This window comes from Talaromyces marneffei, chromosome 6 (genome assembly GCF_009556855.1).
Source record: "Talaromyces marneffei chromosome 6, complete sequence".
NCBI lineage: Eukaryota > Fungi > Ascomycota > Eurotiomycetes > Eurotiales > Trichocomaceae > Talaromyces > Talaromyces marneffei.
The window spans coordinates 615,397-634,434 of record NC_072353.1 but is presented as its reverse complement, the minus strand read 5'-3'; the positions used below and the strand labels follow the sequence as shown (position 1 = coordinate 634,434).

The window sequence follows — 19,038 nt, the reverse complement described above, 5'->3', positions numbered from 1 at the left end:
CTTTTCTCTTTCCCCCCTTCTGATGTTTCTTCCTACGGATGTCTAGATAGATGAAATCGAAAGAAACAAAACAGGACGAAAAACCTGCGTGAACTGCAGTTACGTAGACCCAATCTCGAATCATGGGACCTATCGGAAGCCGTCAGACGAAATTATGATCTCGACTCTTCTTCATCTCCTGTGGATGACGCTTTTCTTCCTTTTTCTTCTTCCCTTTTTTTTCGGTTGAAAATAGAATTGGGATAAACTTTATCTCCATCAGAGAAAGATGACCTACGTCTCGTCTAATTGGCTCCATCTCCAACCTGGTGAAGCAGTTATACATAGTATGCACCCTCCAGGGCATGTTCTATGTTATTTCCATCCAGAGGATCTACCATATTGTTCTTGGGGGATTCTCTTGCATGGGCCCTGCTGCAAGAGACTAGAGGAGTGCATTCTACTAATGCAAGTTTTGGTGAATTAGACGCGCCAGGAGATTTTTTCCACTGCAACTAACCCTACTTTCTGTTTCCGAAAACACCTGAAGAACTCCACATGACAGAAAAAGCAATTCGCCAGCAGAATGAATAAGAGAAGAAAAAGCAAGTTTACGCTATACGATACACGACTGAAGCAATATTCTAGAAGCACTGCAAGAGACCGAATTGGGGAATTGGAGTCGACACAATAGTCAAGCTACATACCCTAGTGAATTAACCACCTGGCTACTGCGGGATATCCACTCAACACTACTGGACGATGGCTTCGTGAAATATTATCCTGAGAGACGATTTTGCATGGCGCCGAATATGCTGCCGGGAATAACTAGTCGTCGGGATTACAGGTGACGATCGACCGCAGGTTGCGAGAGTCGTCAGATTCACTCTGATGAAGAATAGCTACAAAGAGACATTAGTACTCCAGCAGCATGATCTCTCCCTGTCGTCGTGGCCTCCTGCATAGCTTCTTCAGCGACCTGCAGACACTCCGTTTCCCGGCCCAGCACGTTGTCGTCCAACTGCACCCTTCCAGAACTACGTCCTTACAATAATCTCCAGTCATTATTGTGGTATCGCCCAATATAACAGATCATTATGCATTAGATCGAAATCGGTTGCGCTGTACCACAGATCACTTTAACATTTTGATAGGTCCCAGTTGGATATGATACGCGGCAAGGCGGCTTTCTCTGGATGAGCGATAGACGCGGTGCAATCGACAATTCGTTTGGTCTCAATCTTAGATAGTGAGTTGTCGCACAAAAGCAGTGTATTCAACCTTATTCTCTGGTTCCTCTCTCGTAGACCGAATGCTGTCGTACGTCAACCGAATCTCGTGTAGGACAAGTCTTTCCCCTAGAGCTTCTATCCGAGAACTCGAGGCAGGGACCATTCCACAGCCATATCAGTGGTACTTACTATTTAGTCCCCAATCCCTCAGCGTCCGGATGCAGATCTCCCGGTTCCGTGGACACTTCTGCAGCTTCTCAGGCCGGAGAGAGGCAGATGCAACGTGCATCAATGGCATACGCACGGCCTAACCAACAAACCTTGATATAGTAGACTTGGGAAAGAACGGGATTGCCGAATCTAGGCTTTGCTCGAATATCATGTTGGCTCTATCAGCGAGAGTGAGAACAGCTGCATGTCGGGACCAGCGTACGACGACAGATATTGATGGGGCCAACATGAAAAAACATTGAGACATTGTAGAGTATCCCATCTAGATTCTAATAGTAGCAGCAGGAAAGTTCAAGAGAAGAAAGATGGTGAATTGCAGGGATGTTTTCTTCGTGGTCATGCTGGTAAACAAAGAAAGCGGTGTGTAGAGCGGTGAAAGAGTTCTGCCCGTCACTTTGTATCTCCGTCGGTGATTTCCCCGCATAAAACAGTTGCTCCTATCAATCACTAACAAACCGCCGAATATCATTCCACCTCTCATTTTACATCAGACCACCTATTGTGAATAGTGTTATAGTTTGTACTTCAGACTTTCTTTGGTTATTTCCTAAATAGGATTCTCTTTTCCAAAGACTCAGGGCTTGCTAGGATTTGCGTGATTGGCTCCTACAGCATGATCACAATAACTTAGGCAGAGACGACATCATAGCCTCACTCTATTTCAACCACATCTCTTCATTTTCCTAAATACCACAACAACTGGGAACACCAAAGATAGTTACAACGAAGTCCTCGAACAGGATGAGTTCATCTACTGTTCTCGACGCTTCAAAAGCTAGCGATGGCGTCTCTGGAGACAGCTTCCAGACTGAAGCCAAACAAACCACCTACATCAAAGTTGACGGTAATTATTGGCATTTTCCGCTTCGTGACTTGAAATCCTTGGTGTTAATATTCTATTTAGAAGCGCCAAAATTCGACCTAGAATCCTACATCGCAAACTACAAAGGTGCTTTCCTCACGTTTTACCTAAAAATACAGCCAAGCTCATAGCGATTACAGGCCGCACGCGTTTCGAACGATTGTTCCTCATCGGCAAATGCTCCACTATCCTGTCCCACGACGCCCTCAGGCTAGCAGTCGCCGAAGCGAAATCCGGCAAAGACGTTGAACGATACGAGCTTGCAGTAGAGGCTTTGAAACAAGCAGCTCCACATGACCCAGATGCAGTTCTCGATCAACGATGGGTGGATGTCACAAAACAGACCGTCAGAGCGGAGACGGACAAGCTTGAACATGAATTGAAGGGCTACAAGAATAATCTCATCAAGGAGAGCATACGAGTAGGTTCACCACGGATATTGGATAAGGCAGAAACTGATTTGTATAGATGGGCACCGATGATCTAGCTTCACATTATCATGCTGTTGGCGATTTAGCATCTGCATCCAAAGCTTATGCTCGTCTCAAAGATAATTGCACCACACCCAGCCATTTCGCAGCCATGCACCTCAAAACAATCAACGTTGCCATTGACCGTGGTGACTGGTTCGGTGTGCTGCAAGCTGTTGCACGATACAGATCTGGACCAAAACCAGAGGACGAGCAATCCAAAAATGCAGCAAAGATATCTTCCGCATCAGGTCTAGCTCAGCTTGGACAGGGAAATTTTCTAGATGCTACAAACCAGTTTCTCGGTTCCGAACCCACTTTAGGTGACAGCTACAATGAAGTGCTCACCGCGAACGATGTCGCCGTGTACGGTGGACTATGTGCCTTGGCCTCCATGGATCGAAACGAGTTGCAACGTCGAGTGCTGGAAAACAGTCAGTTCCGAAACTACCTCGAGTTGGAACCTCACATCCGCCGCGCGATATCATTTTTCTGCAATTCCAAGTTTCGGGCTTGCTTGGATATTCTGGAAGAATACAAAGCGGATTATTTACTTGACATCCATCTTCAACGTCATATCCCAGCATTGTACAACCAGATTCGAACCAAGTCTATTCAACAATATGCCGTTCCGTTCAGTCGCGTTTCCCTTGATGCCATGGCCAAGGTCTTTGCGCCAAAGGTTGTTGGAGGTGTTTCTTCGCCTACTGAGATCGGATCCCCATTCGTACGGGAACTTATCAAGTTGATTGAAAACGGCACACTGGATGCACGTATTGACTTGGAGAAAGGGTTACTCGTCTCGAAACAGACTGATCTGCGTAAAGATGTGATCAAGGAAGCCTTGGACAGCGTGGAGGAATACGTGAATGAAGCACATTTACGACTCATCCGGACGAATATTATCAATGCAGGGATGGAGATTCGTGTTGCTCCTGGCCCGATGGCTACGGAGGAGCTAGCAGGGCGAATCCCATGGTGAAAAGGTCAAGAGATGGAAAGCTTTCGAGAGGAAAGTTTATGTTATGGCTAAATGGATACGAAGACATGATTAGATCTTAGATGATGCAATACATGACATGATAATGACTGTAATATGCAATTCTGCTATGCCGTCAGATTAAAATCACAGCTTAGCCTCAACCCGCGGTAGAAGTTTGAGATCTTCGTACGGCAAGCCCAGATACTCCCACATTTGATGGAACCTATCCAACCATTAGTCTTGCAAACTCGTAAAGACGCTTATATATATATAAAAAAAAATTAAATGAAGAATTACCGGTCACTCCCAAAAAAGGGCTCTTCCGCCACTGTCCTCCCGTGTCCATCGGTTTTCACAACCCAGAAAAATGGCGCTCCGAACGCCCCTTTGTCCAAGGCCGCCTGCGTCGTAGCCGTCAATTCCTCCTTCCATTTCTTATCGGTCATTGCCGCTGTCAGAATCTCCTCTGCCTGTTCACGCGAGAAGCCCGCTTCAGGTGACGCCAGCAATTCGCGGAGTATGTCGGGTTTGGAGATGTCTTGGTGTTTGTACAAGAACCACTGCCAATAGAGGTGGGCTGTATTCTCGAATTGGGCGGTGGGGTAGGTGTGTTTTATGTATGTTAGGGCTCGTTGGGGCTTGTTCAAATCAGTTATCATTCTCTCTGATTTTTTTTTTTTTTTTTTTTTTTTCAAAAAGCGTTTGGGGAAGGTGGTTAAAAGACGCACGAGAATAGTCAAGATAGGGAAGATTTTCGGTATCTTAAAAGGCTCAACTTTCCAGTATTTGATTGCGCGCTCGAGTTCGAGTTGCCCCAGTTTGGCCTTTGCGGGGACCAGCCAGGGGGGTTGGTTTCCTTCAAGAAAAATACATCAGAAACGTTTTCTTAGCCAAAGAGAGGTTGGGGATGATGTACCGGAGCCGTTCATGATTCCTCCTAGGAATATGGGGTGTGTCCTATGCAGAACCGTTAGATCAATCGGTTTGGATACCTTTTTTGGAGGTAGGGACGTACTCGATGCTAACTCCATGACTAGCGAGGACAGCGCGCACTTCTTGCAAATGCGTAAATGCGAAGAATGAATATGGCGACACTATTGTTGGCAATATCAATATCTAGCTAGACATAAAGACTGAAGTGCACTTCGATAAAATGTGGAGACATACCACAGTCGTAGTAAGCATGGATAAGGCCACCCATCGCGATGTGTGCAGATCCGAGAAGGGTTATTTTAATCAACAGTGGAAATTGCGTGATTGAAGAATTATTGATTCGTTATCAGTGGCTGAAGAGGAGCTTAAATGCTATACGTTGTATGTACCTAAGGTTTACTTAGGAGGATTCATTCGTCTGGGGAATGCCGCTTTGCAGTGCCGCTTTTAGCTTGTTGGGCCGAGGTTTAGTTGTGGAGAAGTACAGAGCAGAGTAGTTAATAACTAGTGAACTCAGAGAAGGAACAAATACATGCAGCTTTGAGCTTTGGCCATTGAGATTATTGGAATTTGTCTGTGTTTATGCTTAGAATAGAGCATATTTAAATCCTAATTAAGTGTTATCTCTTCTTGCATACTTGTACGAGGATAAGTCAGACATAACAGCTTAAATTCACACATGCACATTCTGGGGTAAAGTAAGCTTAAAACGGCGCCAATTTCGGTTATCATCTTCCAGCTTCAATCAACCCCAGATATCTGCTTAGAGCATCTTTCATCTCTGTCACACAACTGCAATCTTACCAATCGAGATCTGCTCAATATCGGAGAGAGTAACATCTGATAGGTCCAGCCTGGTGCACCACCTCGGCCAAAATCGAAGATCAAATTATTGGAATATATTGATCACTCATCATTAAATTGGGGCCGTGTAACCGCATAGATTACCGCATTCAGATATTGACTACCTAGGTATCTCTGTCTGGTATAAAGTTTGTCTATGGATCAGCATACTATGCCTTTTTGATGGACAAGATATTATTAGGCATTGCTATAGATTCAGTTTGATAACTGGCCGTTGCATTAAATATACAGGCAAGTAGCAATGACTCAAATGTTGAAAGCTAGCCTGCACGATATAGAAAAAATATGGTTTGATGATCAGTGCTAATTCGCCCGCCAGATTCAAGCTCCTACTACTCCGAGGAAAGCCATATTTGATATACTAGCAAAATGGCAAAGCAAGTTGCCCTCGTCATTGGAGCTTCTCGCGGCATCGGGCGCCAGATAGCCATCGATCTAGCTCGTAATGGATACGCCGGTGCGTTAACTTCAGCTCTACCACAAACATATGCTGACATGCATAGTTGTTATCGCCGCCAAAACAACTTCAAACCCACACGACCCAGCCATCCCCTTCCCACCACCTCCCAACTCCTCACACTCAACCATCAACACCGTGGCCCGCGAAATCACCGACTTACACAACGGCACTGCAACCGCAATCGCAGTTGACACCCGCGATGTGAACCAAATCAATTTTCTAGTGGCAGAAACAGTCCGCATATACGGCAAGCTAGACGTCCTCATCTACAACTCCGGCGCAATCTGGTGGTCTTCTGTCGAGAACACACCCGTTAAAAGATTTCAGTTAATGCAGAGGATCAATCCAGAGGGATTGTATGCTAGTGTGCATGCTGCGTTGCCGGCGTTTGAGAAGAATGGGTGGCGAGGGAGGATAATTGTTGTTTCGCCGCCGATTTATTCGAGGTTTTTTAGGGGCAAGACTGCGTATGCTATGGGTTTGTCTTCCGTTTCATTGTTTTTGTAGTTGCAGGAGACTGATGAGGGTGTTGATGTAGGCAAAGTTGGAATGAGTGTATTGACCAAGGGCCTGGCGATGGATTTTGAGAGGCAGGGGAGAAAGGATATGGCTATTACTAGTATATGGCCTGCCGTGGTGAGACTCCTTTCTTTCCTTGAGAGTCGTAAGCTTGTTATTGGCAACTGCTAAGCATGGATATGAATATGACTAGTCCATCGAGTCCGCGGCAACCGGAGACATGGTCCGAAAAGACCCAACATCCGAACGCGACCTACGCAAACCTGTACGATTAACCCACCTTTCTTCCTTTCTAGGTTGAGGCTAACTTTTTAGCCAGACAATATTCTCCGACGCAATTCTAGCCATGCTCAACGCCCCCGTCGAAAAAGTAAACGGTCTCCTCGACCTCGACGAAGACTTTCTACGTCGCGAATGCGGCGTCACTGACTTCTCTAAGTATGCGGTTGTGCCTGGCTCAAGTCCGAGACGGATCATGCCTGCTGAATTCCCTGTGCTAGAGGTTGCGGAGCAGGATGATGAAGGGAAGAGGATGGATAGTGCGGCATTAAGGGCCGGCAGGGCGAAGATATAGTACTTATGATTTTTTTTGGGTCGTAAGCCATTCATTCTCGTGAGTTTTTTACGAGATAGCTAGTATACTATTGCAAAGGTTTGTACAACATGGTGATAAAATGAGCAAAAGAATTCCATGACAGATGGGACGGACAGATAGGCAAATTGACGCTCAAGTGCTGGATGCCGAACTCAAACTCGCTCAAACATATGTAGAAAAAAGAGGAACATTCTGGCAAGCATAACATCATAAAACAAGTCATCATCATAAAAGCCCGAACACCGATTCCTGCAAACCATGACAATAAGAAAAGAAAATCACATCATAAGGAAAACTAAGTCAGAAGCAAGTTCCGGAATCTTATCCAAAAGCTCTCTCAACCCACCACCTGGAGCTGTAATAGTACTAACTCCCGATCCCGGACCATGACTGGGCGAAGAAGGCACGGGGATAGGTTCAGGCGTATACACCGCCAACTCACGCATTTTGCATGCCGCGTACTGAGCAACCAGCTTACGCAACTCGCATTCCCGTAGCAGCGTTGCGGATGTCTGGGACTCGGGCTCAAAGCGCGTCGTATTTTCGTATGTATACTTCAAGATGTCGAGGAACATTCTGGCGTGTGCGTTGAAGTAGAGGGATTCCATATCTGGTATGTGGTGATTCAGGGCGTGCTGGCTGTTGAGATCGTCGTCGTTGTCGGCGGGTGGGTCGAGGGGGTAGTCGACTAGTGAGGTGTGTAATTTCTGGAGACACAGTTGGGCGAGGCCCGGGATCAGGTAGCGTGTAGCAAAGACGTAGACTTTGGCATGGAAAAGGATATAGGGGACAATGAATGTCTGGAGCGGGGTTGGGGTAGTCACGCCAGACCCTTCGCTGTGTTCTTGATGGAAGTAATCGATTGATGCGAATTCATTGAAGGATTTTACACCTTTCTTGCGTGGAGTGGACGACATGGGGTGGCTGGCAAAGGATGTATCAATCAATGGCATTGCATGCTGTTGTGGTGAGAGACGTGGTGGTGATGGGGGCTGCTGTTGGTTTTCCGAATGTAGCCTGCGGGTATTAGACAGCTTGTCCTCGTAATCTCGCCGCCTCGAGAAATTCTGAGAGGGCGCAGGCTGGTCCCACCAGTCGCCATCCTCCCCCTCAATGTCACCATCGTCACCTGTATCCGTCTCAATGGCGCAGTCCGGATCATAGTCACGGATGACTGGCTTGCTAACTTTCGGCGTCCCTTCCTGGTCCTGGCCATCCCCTATGTCAAAAGGCGGCGTAGTCGGGGGCGTCAAGCTCTTTGGGGCCATCTCTTCAAAGCCATTCGCAGCCACGACTGTATCCTTGCGCTTCTTCTTTTTGTCCTTTCTGCTATGTCGTCTGGAAAGCGGGAAGGCAGGTTCGATCTCTTCCTCAGGTGGCGGCTGTGGTCTATCTTGTATAACTACCACCTCTCTCTTGTTCTCGACCGGGGGTGTATTCCCTCGAAGTGACGGCCCATTCCGCTGTGGTGGATGTTCGGCGGGATGTGCGAATGGATTCTCCCATTGATCATCGATACCCGCTGTCTGGGTAATTGCCAATGGTGTTTCCGCATATCTGCGAAGAGACGGTCTGGCATCGATCTGATCAACGAATGGAGGTGGTGTCGGAGCTGGCGGAGGCAGAAATGAAGCCGATGATTGAGTTCGCGCTGCATTAATGTTTTGTGATTGCTGCTGCTCGTCATGTAGGACATGGCCATTTGGCGTATTTGATCTACCACCACTTGAACCAGAGCCGGAACGAGGCGAAGCTGCAGGTGGAGGTGCAGGTGCAGTAGTCACTGCCGAAGACGTCTCAGTCGACGATTCCGTCTTGTGCACTGGCACGGTGTAATTGCCCGTGTATGCATATTGAGTGAAAGCAGTAAAGACCTCGACCTCCTCGTCTTCTAGCACGGCAATGCGATGTTTTGATTCCCGCGTGTGGCCATTGTTCATGAGATCATCCAGAGGTCTGGAGACATGTTTGGCGAGGCCGGATTGAATGGTTAGTTTTGTGTGTTCTTTGCCGACGAGGAAGGTGAATGGGGGAGAGGAGATGAGGCTGTGATTGATTAGTTCAGGTTCGTATTTTCCATAAGTTTGTACTCCCTTTGTAAGTTCTTACCTGGTGAAATCCGGTATTCTGTTCATTGTCGAAATAAGAAATGACACTCGGGGGGAAATAAAAAGTGATTCGGAAAGAAAACAACCGTGAATGAATAGTTTACGACTCCTCGTCGCTCTCTTTCAACTCACCCAAACCGAGAAACACAAAATACAAAAACCACAGGATATAACCAATTATTAAAAATCAAAAAATCATCGCGTGAGTTCATGCAATAAGAAAGAAAATGGAGAGGGAAAAAAAAATGAAAAGAGCTACGGCGCTACGTGGGCGGCTTTGATTTGAGTCACTAAAGCGACTAACCGTTTCGCTGTGAGCACAGATCAACTCTGACCAGCCATCTGAATATTCAACTGTTATCACCATAATTTTGTGGAGTGACTATAGAACTAAGCATGCTACGTGATTGTGTCTAGTTGATGCGCTGGAAAAGACAAGATAATGACCCATCCACAATACGCGCTACAAGTCGAAGTGAGGCGAGGTTTCCTGTTCAATTGGAGCCACCGACTGACACTCCAGTCCACTGTATCATGAGAGCGAGGCGACAATCACGAGTTTGACGACGAATACTCCGTACAAGGACTATGGACTGTCGTGAATTTGGGGGGGACCGCATTGCATATTCGGTCCGAGCACTCAATCAAGTCAATCAATTCATGGATTCAGAGCCAATTTGCACCCCCATCCTGTAGATGCACAGCAGTCGGAAGCACGATTTCATTCCTACCGTGACATATCTGGGGCCCTGGACGGAGTGGTTGTGCATTTCCAGGCTGTCATACAAGGATCGAGGGTGATGTATGCCCAATCTGAGCTTGGGAAGCGTCGCTTTTCGTAGACTCATGCCCAATGAAGTGGGTACGGGGCTTGCAGTTGTACATTCGTAGTTACACCGCTCATTGGGCCAATTCGTGCAGCGCGTACAGACTATTTGCATTTGATGCATTGATGTCATTAATATCATCTTTAGCGAGATGACTTTTTCCAGAAACTAGATATCCTGCTGACGCCTTAGGCAGTAATTGAAATGCGCTCGTGCTCTGATTGGTCGTCCCTGTTTGGAGTTGATTGGCTGAATAACTACATAACTTAATTCTTAATAAGCAAAATGACTAATCAACCGTTTTTGGGTCGAGCCATCAACCACCTCCTTCCATGACAGTCGAAGCCACTTTCCATTGAATATACAACAAAACAAGGTATTTGCTTAATCATCTTATTTGAGCAAAATGCCGGCTGGGATCGAGCTTGCTCGTCACGCCTGTCTCCCATGTCGGAGAAGCAAACGGCGTTGCGACAGAAAGCTTCCCAGCTGTGACCTTTGCATCAAAAAAGACACTGATTGTAACTACCCTGGTGCTCGAACATCCGAGAGAGATTCACGTACAGTATACAGCCAGACACCGGATAGTCAGTCATCACCGGAGACCGTTCGGTCTTGTAACACTGAAGCTAGTGCTGTCTACTTCCTGGCACCACACCTCTTCCGACAAGCCCAGCTCGAACTGCCCCGGTCTGATTTCCCAATTCCTGCAGAGGTCTCATCACTAATTGGAGATGCATCCTCTATACGAGAGATTGCAAAAACATTTTTCTCAACCATTCATTTATGGCTTCCCATCATATTCAAAAAGGGCTTTTTTGTTTCCATGTTGAATCCGTGGACGCAACGACAGACGGAGCTCAGTCTTCTCGCTCTATGCATGAAACTCTGCAATACAGCACCATCCGAGGATGATGGCTCCAACAACTTTCTTTATCGCACTGCAAAACGTTTCCATCATGAGGTGGTAACAGCTGGCGTCCTTTCGACACACGTGCTCCAAGCTGGATTGCTTATTGCACTCTACGAGATGGGGCATGCTATGTATCCTGCCGCATATTTGACCGTGGGTGCATGTTCACGATATGGACTAGCTCTAGGTATACAACAGAATTGCTATCCCACCTCGGCTGCTGACGATGGTTTGGAGATGCGTGGGCAGCGTTCATGGAACGAGGTTGAAGAGAACAGAAGGGTGTGGTGGGCTGTTTTAACATTTGATCGGTAAGTAGTATGGTTCGTTTGGCTTGGTAGCCCAAGACTAAGTCAATCAGATTTCTGAATCTCAACAATCCCGCAAGACCACTATCAACCGAAGATCCAACCTTTGATACGTATTTGCCGGTAGATGATACATCATGGAACGATTGCGTAAGACCATCCTTCTATAACTATTATCCTTCAATTAGCTAATGATCTCAAAGACTGCCAAAGCTAGTGATTCTGTCAAGATATCAACCGGTTTCTCACTCAAATTAGGAGGCTTCGCCAGGTTAGCTCAGGCTACTTATTTATTGAGCCAGGCATTTCATTCTGTCGCACCATCAGCAGTGATAGAAGATGGTATAAAGGACCTCGACCAAACAGCACAATTACGCCGAACCTTGCTCGCTCTTGTACACGCTGCAGATAGCGAAGCAACCCATCGAAGGCTAGACTTTTGTGCTTCGTCAGAATTGAGTTTTAGGTCAGTTATTTGTTGAAAGTACATGACAAGCAGCATAGATTGACAGCTTCAAGTGCAATTCTACTACTTCAGCAACATCACTTCCAGCATATCGCTATTTTTAATATGCCAGACGTACTACCGGGGGTTTCATTTGACCATTTATGGTCTGAGTCTTTCGAGGCCGTAAATCGGTTGATCAAGGCGGCTGCATCGTACATCAATCTAACGACGGCTGAGCCGAGCAAAGCGGACTGTATTCCGATATTTTTCACTCATGTCTTGTATCAGGTGGGCTGTATTCTCCTGATGTTTACACGAGGCGCATTGTTGGATGGGAAAATTGGCGAGAAATTAGGGGTTGTCAAGAGTTTACTTTTACGAGTAAATGCACGATGGCGGGTTGCTGGTAACTATAGGACTATTCATTCTTATAAAACAAAACTAACGAGTCTATAGGCATTTATGCCGATGTATTACAAGCTCAAGAAATCGAATTGGCTTCAGAAACCCACAACACAACTCGACCATTTGTTTGCTTGACCTGAACAGGTTATTCATTATTCATAAAAGAGAGCCTATCCAATTAAAAAGGAAGTCTGCTACCGTCTTGATGGAAAAAGGCACCCGAGTCTTCGGGAGTCATGTTATTCAAGATCTTCATGCAGTCGGCAGCAGCCTTTTCTGTGGACAGATTTTCCAAAGCTGGGTTGTATTTTGCAACCCACTCTGAGATTTCGTCGCCCATCTCAGTTTCTCCAATCCAGCCTGTTGCATGCTGCAATTAGCCAAAAGTTTGAGTCTATCTATGCCGAAGAGAAATTGTGGCACTTACCTGGGTGAATGACAGCAGCGGTAATGCCCTCCTGCTTCAGAATGACCGACCATTTGCGAACTAACCTATCAATTGTGTCAAAACCTGGATCTTTCATCAGACAATAACAGGCTGAAAGACTTACATGTTCAGCGCAGCTCTCGCCACAGAATATGCATTCATAAGATTTGGCAGGTTCGGCGCGAGCTCAATCGAGCCTAGAATCGAAGTAACAAACAATGCCCTTTTGGTCTCGCTCTTGCGAATAAGTGGAAGGAATTCCCGCAGCAGGTTGAACGGTGCGGTGACGGTAAAAATGACTTCGGACGTGAACTCTGCAATATCACTAGATCGATGCATAGCCTATTAGCATCGGCCAACACACCCCGACCGGATTCCAATAGAGGAGAAACGTACATTTCTTCAAAAGTCTTCATGCTGCTATAGCTCACGCCGGCGTTACTGAGGAGATTGTCCAAGCCATTGGGAAGCAATGGCTCCAGAGTCTTGACAGCTGCACGAATACTTTCGACATTTGAAACATCGAGGTCGAGCAGAATGAGGCGGTCGTTCTGTGGGTATTCGACCTTGAGCTTTTGCAAACCTGAGGAACTGGCGGTGTTGCGTGCGGTTGCGATGACGAGGTTTTTGGGATCTTTGAGCTGTTTCCCCATGAAAACACAGGATTAGTTTAAATAAATCTTCGCGGAGGAATTGCAGACAAACGTACCAGTTCAGCGGCGAAACCCAAGCCAAGGCCACGGCTTGTTCCTGTGATCAAGTATGAAGGCATGTTTTTGATATATAACTGAGAGTTATAGAGCGGGAATGGTGTACTGAAAATGTTCGAAAACGATGATTATCTTAATTGCTGTTCTGCTGGTAGTTGAATTATAGAAACAGAAACCGATCAACATGGAGATCAACCACCCTTTTATATCCAGGAAAAGTCCTCTATGTACCTAGGGAGCTGTATTCAACAAAAGCGGCTTCCATCAATCTAATCAAATCACAATTCCAGATCATTCAATTAACGTAATATCTGATTACGCGTCCAACATTCAATGTCAAACAAGACTTTCAGCGCCAGCTGTGCTTCCTTGCTTATGTTGTGTATTCTTGGTGAGGGGTTTTGATCTGCGGAGTGCGGAAGGCCGTCCGAGAAACCGCAGGATGCCGCAAGAGACCGCAAAACACCGCACCGCAAAACGTTGTCCCTAACTTTTCTTTTTTGAATGAGGGTGATTCTAATTTGTAAGCAGACAGGGGATGAATTTGATTGTGTTATGAATGATGATTAATAAAGATTAGTTACTTAGTGATAACTAACTAACCATCGTTTTGGTAGAATATTTCGGTTGGCCGAAGGGCGAAAGAGATAGAACTGTATAGTACCTTGCTTTATAACAAGAATTATGCTGATGGGACATCCGTGGATACCAGTATTTTTGTTTTAGTATTCAAATCTTTTTACATTTACAGTACTTTCGCAGCGCTGTGTTGGGGAGGATCTTTGAATTACGTTACGGCTTTGAAGGTGCCAATGGGATTAGGGTTACCATCAAGACATTTCACCGGTTCACGACCCTGATTGAACGCGAGAAGGCATTTCTCTGTATCCGAGAAGTCTGCCTTGCTCCTGATCATTGCTCACGAAATAATTCATTGGCCTTGGTAAATGGTCGGGGTCAGTATTGGGGTAAGAGTCCGCGTGGCTTAGCATCAATTGGTGCCTATCCGTGGATGATGCTTTTCATGACTCACACATGGGCTTCTTTGAGTTTATTTGAAGATAACTGAGAATAAATAGGGTATCATAATAGTAGGTTTTTTTTAATGTTGATTAAACATATCAAACGAGACCAACTGTGTTATTTTATAACCATCAGAAGGTAGAGAGCCAAATCAAACATTCTGGAAGAAAAGCAACCTGGCCTTCGAGATGACCTTACCGACATCAATTGACACAGACAATCCAGTCTACTTCTGGAAACCAGAAGGCGACTATGGCTTCCTGGGTCAATGGTGGCCCTCCTCATTCTCATGGAAAACCGACGACGAGGAATACACTTATGCGAGCGCAGAGCAGTACTACTCTTCACCCCTCCCTGTCTCTCTCCCTTTACTCTAGACGAATGATATTCTGACCATTTGCCCCCCTCAGATATATGATGCACCGCAAAGCCCTACTCTTCGCCGGTCCCGAAGACCCCATAACTCTCCAAATCCAAACAGGCTGGAAATTGCGTCCCTCCGTAATCCGAGATCTGGGTCGACAGATCCCCAATTTCTCAGAAGAGGCGTGGCAGCAAAATCGATATGAGATTGTGTTGGAGGGCAATTACCTGAAGTTCTCGCAGAACGAGGAGCTTAAGGAAAAATTGCTGGAGACGGGGGCTCGGGAGCTGGTTGAGGCGAGCCCGAGGGATAGGATATGGGGGATTGGGTTTGGGGCGAGGCATGCAGGTGCAAATAGGAGGGAATGGGGGCTGAATTTGTTGGGGAAAGTGCTTATGGAGACGAGGGAGAGGCTAGTTAGGTAGATGCCGATGTGAGAAGTTTTTGGGTATGGAAAAAAAATACGAAATGAGAGATGAATTACGGATAATTTATTCATCAGACTGAATCTTATCGTCAGCCCAATTCCATAAGCTTACATACCATATGCGATGTCACAACAGGTTTTGCATACAATGAGTTTGGCGAAGCGTCGCTTCTCTAATTATCCTTGTTATCTGTTTGACTTGGTCAGAATTGAATGATATTTGAAATCGCGGTTGAGGCGTGGGACCGATGGACGCAGACTGTACGCTCATTACCGGATTAGGAAGTAGAAGATGCCAAGACCGTTGATCGCCAACAGACCCTCTGTTAGGGCTAACATTGTAGTTACCTAAGTGTCTTTTCTAGAATGGCTCAGAGACGATCATCTTGTAAGCCAGATGCACTTGACCTCATTCAGTCAATTGACTACCAAGATGCTTATCGGTTGGCAGCAAAAAGTGTTGGTGATGCATGCTTTTTGGAGTGTATATCAAATAATTTCAAGTGAACCTCGATCGGCCGGTTCTTCTCTGTCAATGTTAAGATTTGTTACGGCAATCGTACTTTAAGCCTAAGAATAATGAACTGGGTTATAGAGTTTTGTGAATACGAATGATCATTGAAGCTCTGTTGTCATTGAATTATATTAGAGTAGCTATAGTCTGATCTGGACACACGAGGTAACTCGTGCATGTATCAAGAATAAAAAAATGAGGTTTATAAACGCATTCACTGTACTTCCGCGGCCGTCATCGGTCCAGACATTACAAGCTGGATGTTGTAGGACTACACAAACAGTCAGCAAAATTCAAGCATGCAATGAGCTAATAAGAGAGAAACTTACTCCCAGCCATGATAATCATACTCATCCGTCTCCATTACCGCCAACTCGGAATCGGACAACTCAAAATCGAAAATCTTGGTATTCTCCACGATACGGGAGGGAGTCACAGATTTAGGAAGAGGATTGAATCCCTGTTACCCAAGGATTTAGCATCAGCCATTCGCAAAAAACCATAAAGTAGATGCATGCATACCTTCTGTAAACTCCATCTCAACAAAATCTGAGCTTCCGTCTTCCCAGTCCGTTTAACAATATCCTTCAATGACGGATCATTCCAACGATTCGCCTGCGCTAATGGTGCCCATGCCTGGACCAAAACACCTCGTTTCTGGCACCAGTCGATTATATCTTTGCGCTGGAGCCAGGGATGAAGCTCGATTTGGTTGACGCTGAGGACTCCACCTTTACCCTTGCCGAGCTTTGCGTCTGTTTCTTTGATGTATTTCTCTAGCTCGTCGAGATGCTTCCTCAAGAATCAGTATCTCCCCCCCCAAAATATCTGGGTTGGTTGTGAATGACGTACCTGAACACCATAATTCGAAACACCAATACTCCTGACCGTCCCGGCCTCAACGGCTTCCACAAGCGCCTTCCAAGCTCCCAATCGACCTTCCTTACCACCAAAGGGGGCATGCAAAAGCACCAAATCGATATACTTCAACTGGCCAGCCTTTCCTAAACTTCTTTTCACAGATTCCTTTGCGCCCTCATATGAGATCGCTTGCGGTGGTACTTTGGTAGTGAAAAAGACTTCTTCACGTGGAATGCCTGATTTGATGATGCCGTCTGCGCAGGCTGCCTCATTCTGGTAGAAGGCTGCGCTGTCGATGTGGCGGTAGCCGGCTTTGAGGGCTTCCTGGACCGCGATGCTTGTGTCGCTTGGCGGGGTTCTGAAGACCTATTATTGTATCACCTCATTATCAGCAATGACTCTCAGTTTTGGGTAGGGTTGAGTTCCGTACTCCAAAGCCTAATAGGGGAATCTCGTATCCCGAGTTCAGTTTAAAACCAGAAGAAAGGGTGAATTGGCGAGCCATTGTAACCCGAATATCTGCCGAATTATTGATATGACGAGGATGTTGTGAATACGGTAAGTCACCTAGATGGATTGGTACCCCTCTTTCTCTATCCACCTCTGTAATGTATGATTATTCAGTCTAGAAGATCGAGAGACATCAATCCTTTATATAAGTTGACAAGTTCTTCGTTCTCCAAACATTCGATAAGATTCGCATGATTACGCCGTAAGCACGAATTGATAGTTAAGCACTAGGTAAGTGGCATCGGCAATAAGAGCGGACTTAATAGCCTCGGTATTTAAAGATGACATATCACATAATTATAAGCTTCAAAAGGGCGTCATTTCGTAACAATAACCCTAGCACTGTAGTACGTCTGTCAACTGGCCAGTGTCCCAAGATGGCAGTAAGATAACCCCTAACTCCGTCGTCTTTAATGCTTCACCAAGGTTAGAAACTTGGTAGAAGGGAGGAGTAGTGGGGTTAATGGATAATCGTTTATGATCACTGATCACTGATCACTGGTACTTTTGTAAGCACTAGACCTGATTCTTGCATGTTCCGCTTACCTAGTGGCCGGTTTAGTTAACTTAATAAGTTACTTAGAGACTTTTACATGATTTCTAAGCAATACAACGAGAAATCAAAGTACCGCAATAAGAAGGTACAACACAGTATAGGTTTTGCGAGTTTCAACGAGAAATGTACGTAGCAAGTCATAAGAATGTACAAGTCAAGCGTGGCATGACCCGAAGTTAAATACTATAATACAAAATCTATCGTAGGTATAGTGATACAAATCAATGCACAATCCGAATCTCCGCATGGCCCGGCTCCCACTCCCTCAGCCCATCTCTGAGACTATACCAAAACCTCAACCGTACCGTCTCCATCTGCGCAGTCTCAATATCTCCCTCGGCAAACGCCTTCTGCAACTTCGCCACCGAATCCTCGATCCGACCCGCATTCTCTGCGCGGAGTCGGTTGATAGTAGCTTCTGCCTCCGCGACGGGTGCAGACGATAATTCTTCAACGGTCTCTTGGACGTCCATTATTTCCATCAGTGTCTCATGATCGAGCGCGTATTTCGAGGCGCCATCCTCTGCCAAAATATCGATGCCGTGGAGCTCGGCGAGGAGGTATTGCGCTCGACTGAGCGGGTCGCTCAGTGTGCGATATGCATCGTTGATGCGCGACGAGAGGGCTTCGGCGCGTTGCTTTTCGGGGCCCTGAGGGTATTTGTCTGGGTGCACAGCGCCTTGGAGTTGAAGGAATTCACGCCGGAGGGCTGCCACATCGAGTATAAACGGCGAATTGGGAGGGGGTCCCTGTGGGAGCGTGGTTGGAAATATCGTGTAGTGGTTCGTCACATCCGGAGTGGGCAGGTTGTTGGAGCTTTGTTTCTCCGAGGTGGTTTGGCCTGGATAGGGACGACTTGGGGATGATGCTAGACCACGTTGTAGAGAGGGTACGCTGGGCGTCCTGGATGTGAACTGTTTGTGCTGACATAGAAGACAGGCCGGTCGAGATGGTGAGTACCCGACGCGCACCGACGATAACAGCCTTTGAGGCCGCAGCGCAGTAGCGCCTCGCATGTTGATTGATAATAAGATTATTCACAGGTTATTAAGAGCAGCAGAAGTTGTTAACTGCGGGATTTAGAGTTGAAAGACTCTCGGATTTAAAGATTCAAAGTGTGATTGTGATTACATATCAAGATTAATCCGAGCGTTCGGCCTAAGCTTACTAGCGCCACGTCACAACGCGGGACGCCGATTGGTCCGTCGTGCTTCTTTCCGCTTTACCATTTTGGGATTCTCACTAAAGACATATCAAGGTGGTGGGAGGTGATGAACTGTAGTGCTCGACTCAGTTGTTGAATGGTGCTCTATAATGAGCCCGTGGCTGCTCAGGCGGAGTCTTTAGTGTTATTAGAAACACCCACATCTTGTCAGCTGTGCGATGTGGTCGAGGCGTCAATCCGTGAGCGAGAATAGCGATTTTATTTTGGTATTTCGCAAGTGTCGTTCCCAGTTGGTGTCCATTGAGTGTGTAACGGAGTTGCAAGATTGAAATAGGAGATTGACTC

General features: G+C 46.2%; 9 protein-coding genes across 9 annotated transcripts; 4 read left to right on the top strand and 5 right to left on the bottom strand.

Moving 5' to 3' along the window:
* Window positions 1-2,183: 2,183 nt before the first annotated feature.
* Window positions 2,184-3,756, top strand: EYB26_007736 (uncharacterized protein; the record flags this gene model as incomplete). Its single annotated transcript, XM_054266997.1, has 4 exons — window positions 2,184-2,286; window positions 2,347-2,391; window positions 2,445-2,725; window positions 2,773-3,756. The coding sequence occupies 4 exons, from the start codon at window positions 2,184-2,186 to the stop codon at window positions 3,754-3,756; spliced, it is 1,413 nt and encodes a 470-aa protein (XP_054122972.1).
* Window positions 3,757-3,900: 144 nt separating this feature from the next.
* EYB26_007735 (uncharacterized protein) lies at window positions 3,901-4,957 on the bottom strand (the record flags this gene model as incomplete). The annotated part of the gene is made up of 6 exons (XM_054266996.1): window positions 3,901-3,979; window positions 4,054-4,394; window positions 4,485-4,612; window positions 4,673-4,713; window positions 4,772-4,850; window positions 4,924-4,957. The coding sequence occupies 6 exons, from the start codon at window positions 4,955-4,957 to the stop codon at window positions 3,901-3,903; spliced, it is 702 nt and encodes a 233-aa protein (XP_054122971.1).
* Window positions 4,958-5,922: 965 nt separating this feature from the next.
* EYB26_007734 (uncharacterized protein) lies at window positions 5,923-7,106 on the top strand (the record flags this gene model as incomplete). Its single annotated transcript, XM_054266995.1, has 5 exons — window positions 5,923-6,010; window positions 6,057-6,491; window positions 6,552-6,649; window positions 6,726-6,797; window positions 6,852-7,106. 5 exons carry the CDS (start codon window positions 5,923-5,925, stop codon window positions 7,104-7,106), a joined length of 948 nt encoding a protein of 315 aa, XP_054122970.1.
* Window positions 7,107-7,405: 299 nt separating this feature from the next.
* On the bottom strand, window positions 7,406-9,262 carry EYB26_007733 (uncharacterized protein; the record flags this gene model as incomplete). Its single annotated transcript, XM_054266994.1, has 2 exons — window positions 7,406-9,173; window positions 9,237-9,262. The coding sequence occupies 2 exons, from the start codon at window positions 9,260-9,262 to the stop codon at window positions 7,406-7,408; spliced, it is 1,794 nt and encodes a 597-aa protein (XP_054122969.1).
* A 1,206-nt stretch (window positions 9,263-10,468) lies between these two features.
* On the top strand, window positions 10,469-12,276 carry EYB26_007732 (uncharacterized protein; the record flags this gene model as incomplete). Its single annotated transcript, XM_054266993.1, has 5 exons — window positions 10,469-11,286; window positions 11,337-11,433; window positions 11,487-11,749; window positions 11,803-12,137; window positions 12,188-12,276. 5 exons carry the CDS (start codon window positions 10,469-10,471, stop codon window positions 12,274-12,276), a joined length of 1,602 nt encoding a protein of 533 aa, XP_054122968.1.
* A 38-nt stretch (window positions 12,277-12,314) lies between these two features.
* EYB26_007731 (uncharacterized protein) lies at window positions 12,315-13,335 on the bottom strand (the record flags this gene model as incomplete). Its single annotated transcript, XM_054266992.1, has 5 exons — window positions 12,315-12,496; window positions 12,564-12,628; window positions 12,688-12,888; window positions 12,960-13,204; window positions 13,273-13,335. 5 exons carry the CDS (start codon window positions 13,333-13,335, stop codon window positions 12,315-12,317), a joined length of 756 nt encoding a protein of 251 aa, XP_054122967.1.
* A 1,149-nt stretch (window positions 13,336-14,484) lies between these two features.
* Window positions 14,485-15,085, top strand: EYB26_007730 (uncharacterized protein; the record flags this gene model as incomplete). The annotated part of the gene is made up of 2 exons (XM_054266991.1): window positions 14,485-14,630; window positions 14,707-15,085. 2 exons carry the CDS (start codon window positions 14,485-14,487, stop codon window positions 15,083-15,085), a joined length of 525 nt encoding a protein of 174 aa, XP_054122966.1.
* Window positions 15,086-15,850: 765 nt separating this feature from the next.
* EYB26_007729 (uncharacterized protein) lies at window positions 15,851-16,967 on the bottom strand (the record flags this gene model as incomplete). Its single annotated transcript, XM_054266990.1, has 5 exons — window positions 15,851-15,872; window positions 15,931-16,061; window positions 16,124-16,393; window positions 16,454-16,828; window positions 16,893-16,967. The coding sequence occupies 5 exons, from the start codon at window positions 16,965-16,967 to the stop codon at window positions 15,851-15,853; spliced, it is 873 nt and encodes a 290-aa protein (XP_054122965.1).
* Window positions 16,968-17,749: 782 nt separating this feature from the next.
* On the bottom strand, window positions 17,750-18,544 carry EYB26_007728 (uncharacterized protein; the record flags this gene model as incomplete). The annotated part of the gene is made up of 1 exon (XM_054266989.1): window positions 17,750-18,544. The coding sequence occupies one exon, from the start codon at window positions 18,542-18,544 to the stop codon at window positions 17,750-17,752; it is 795 nt and encodes a 264-aa protein (XP_054122964.1).
* Window positions 18,545-19,038: the final 494 nt, after the last annotated feature.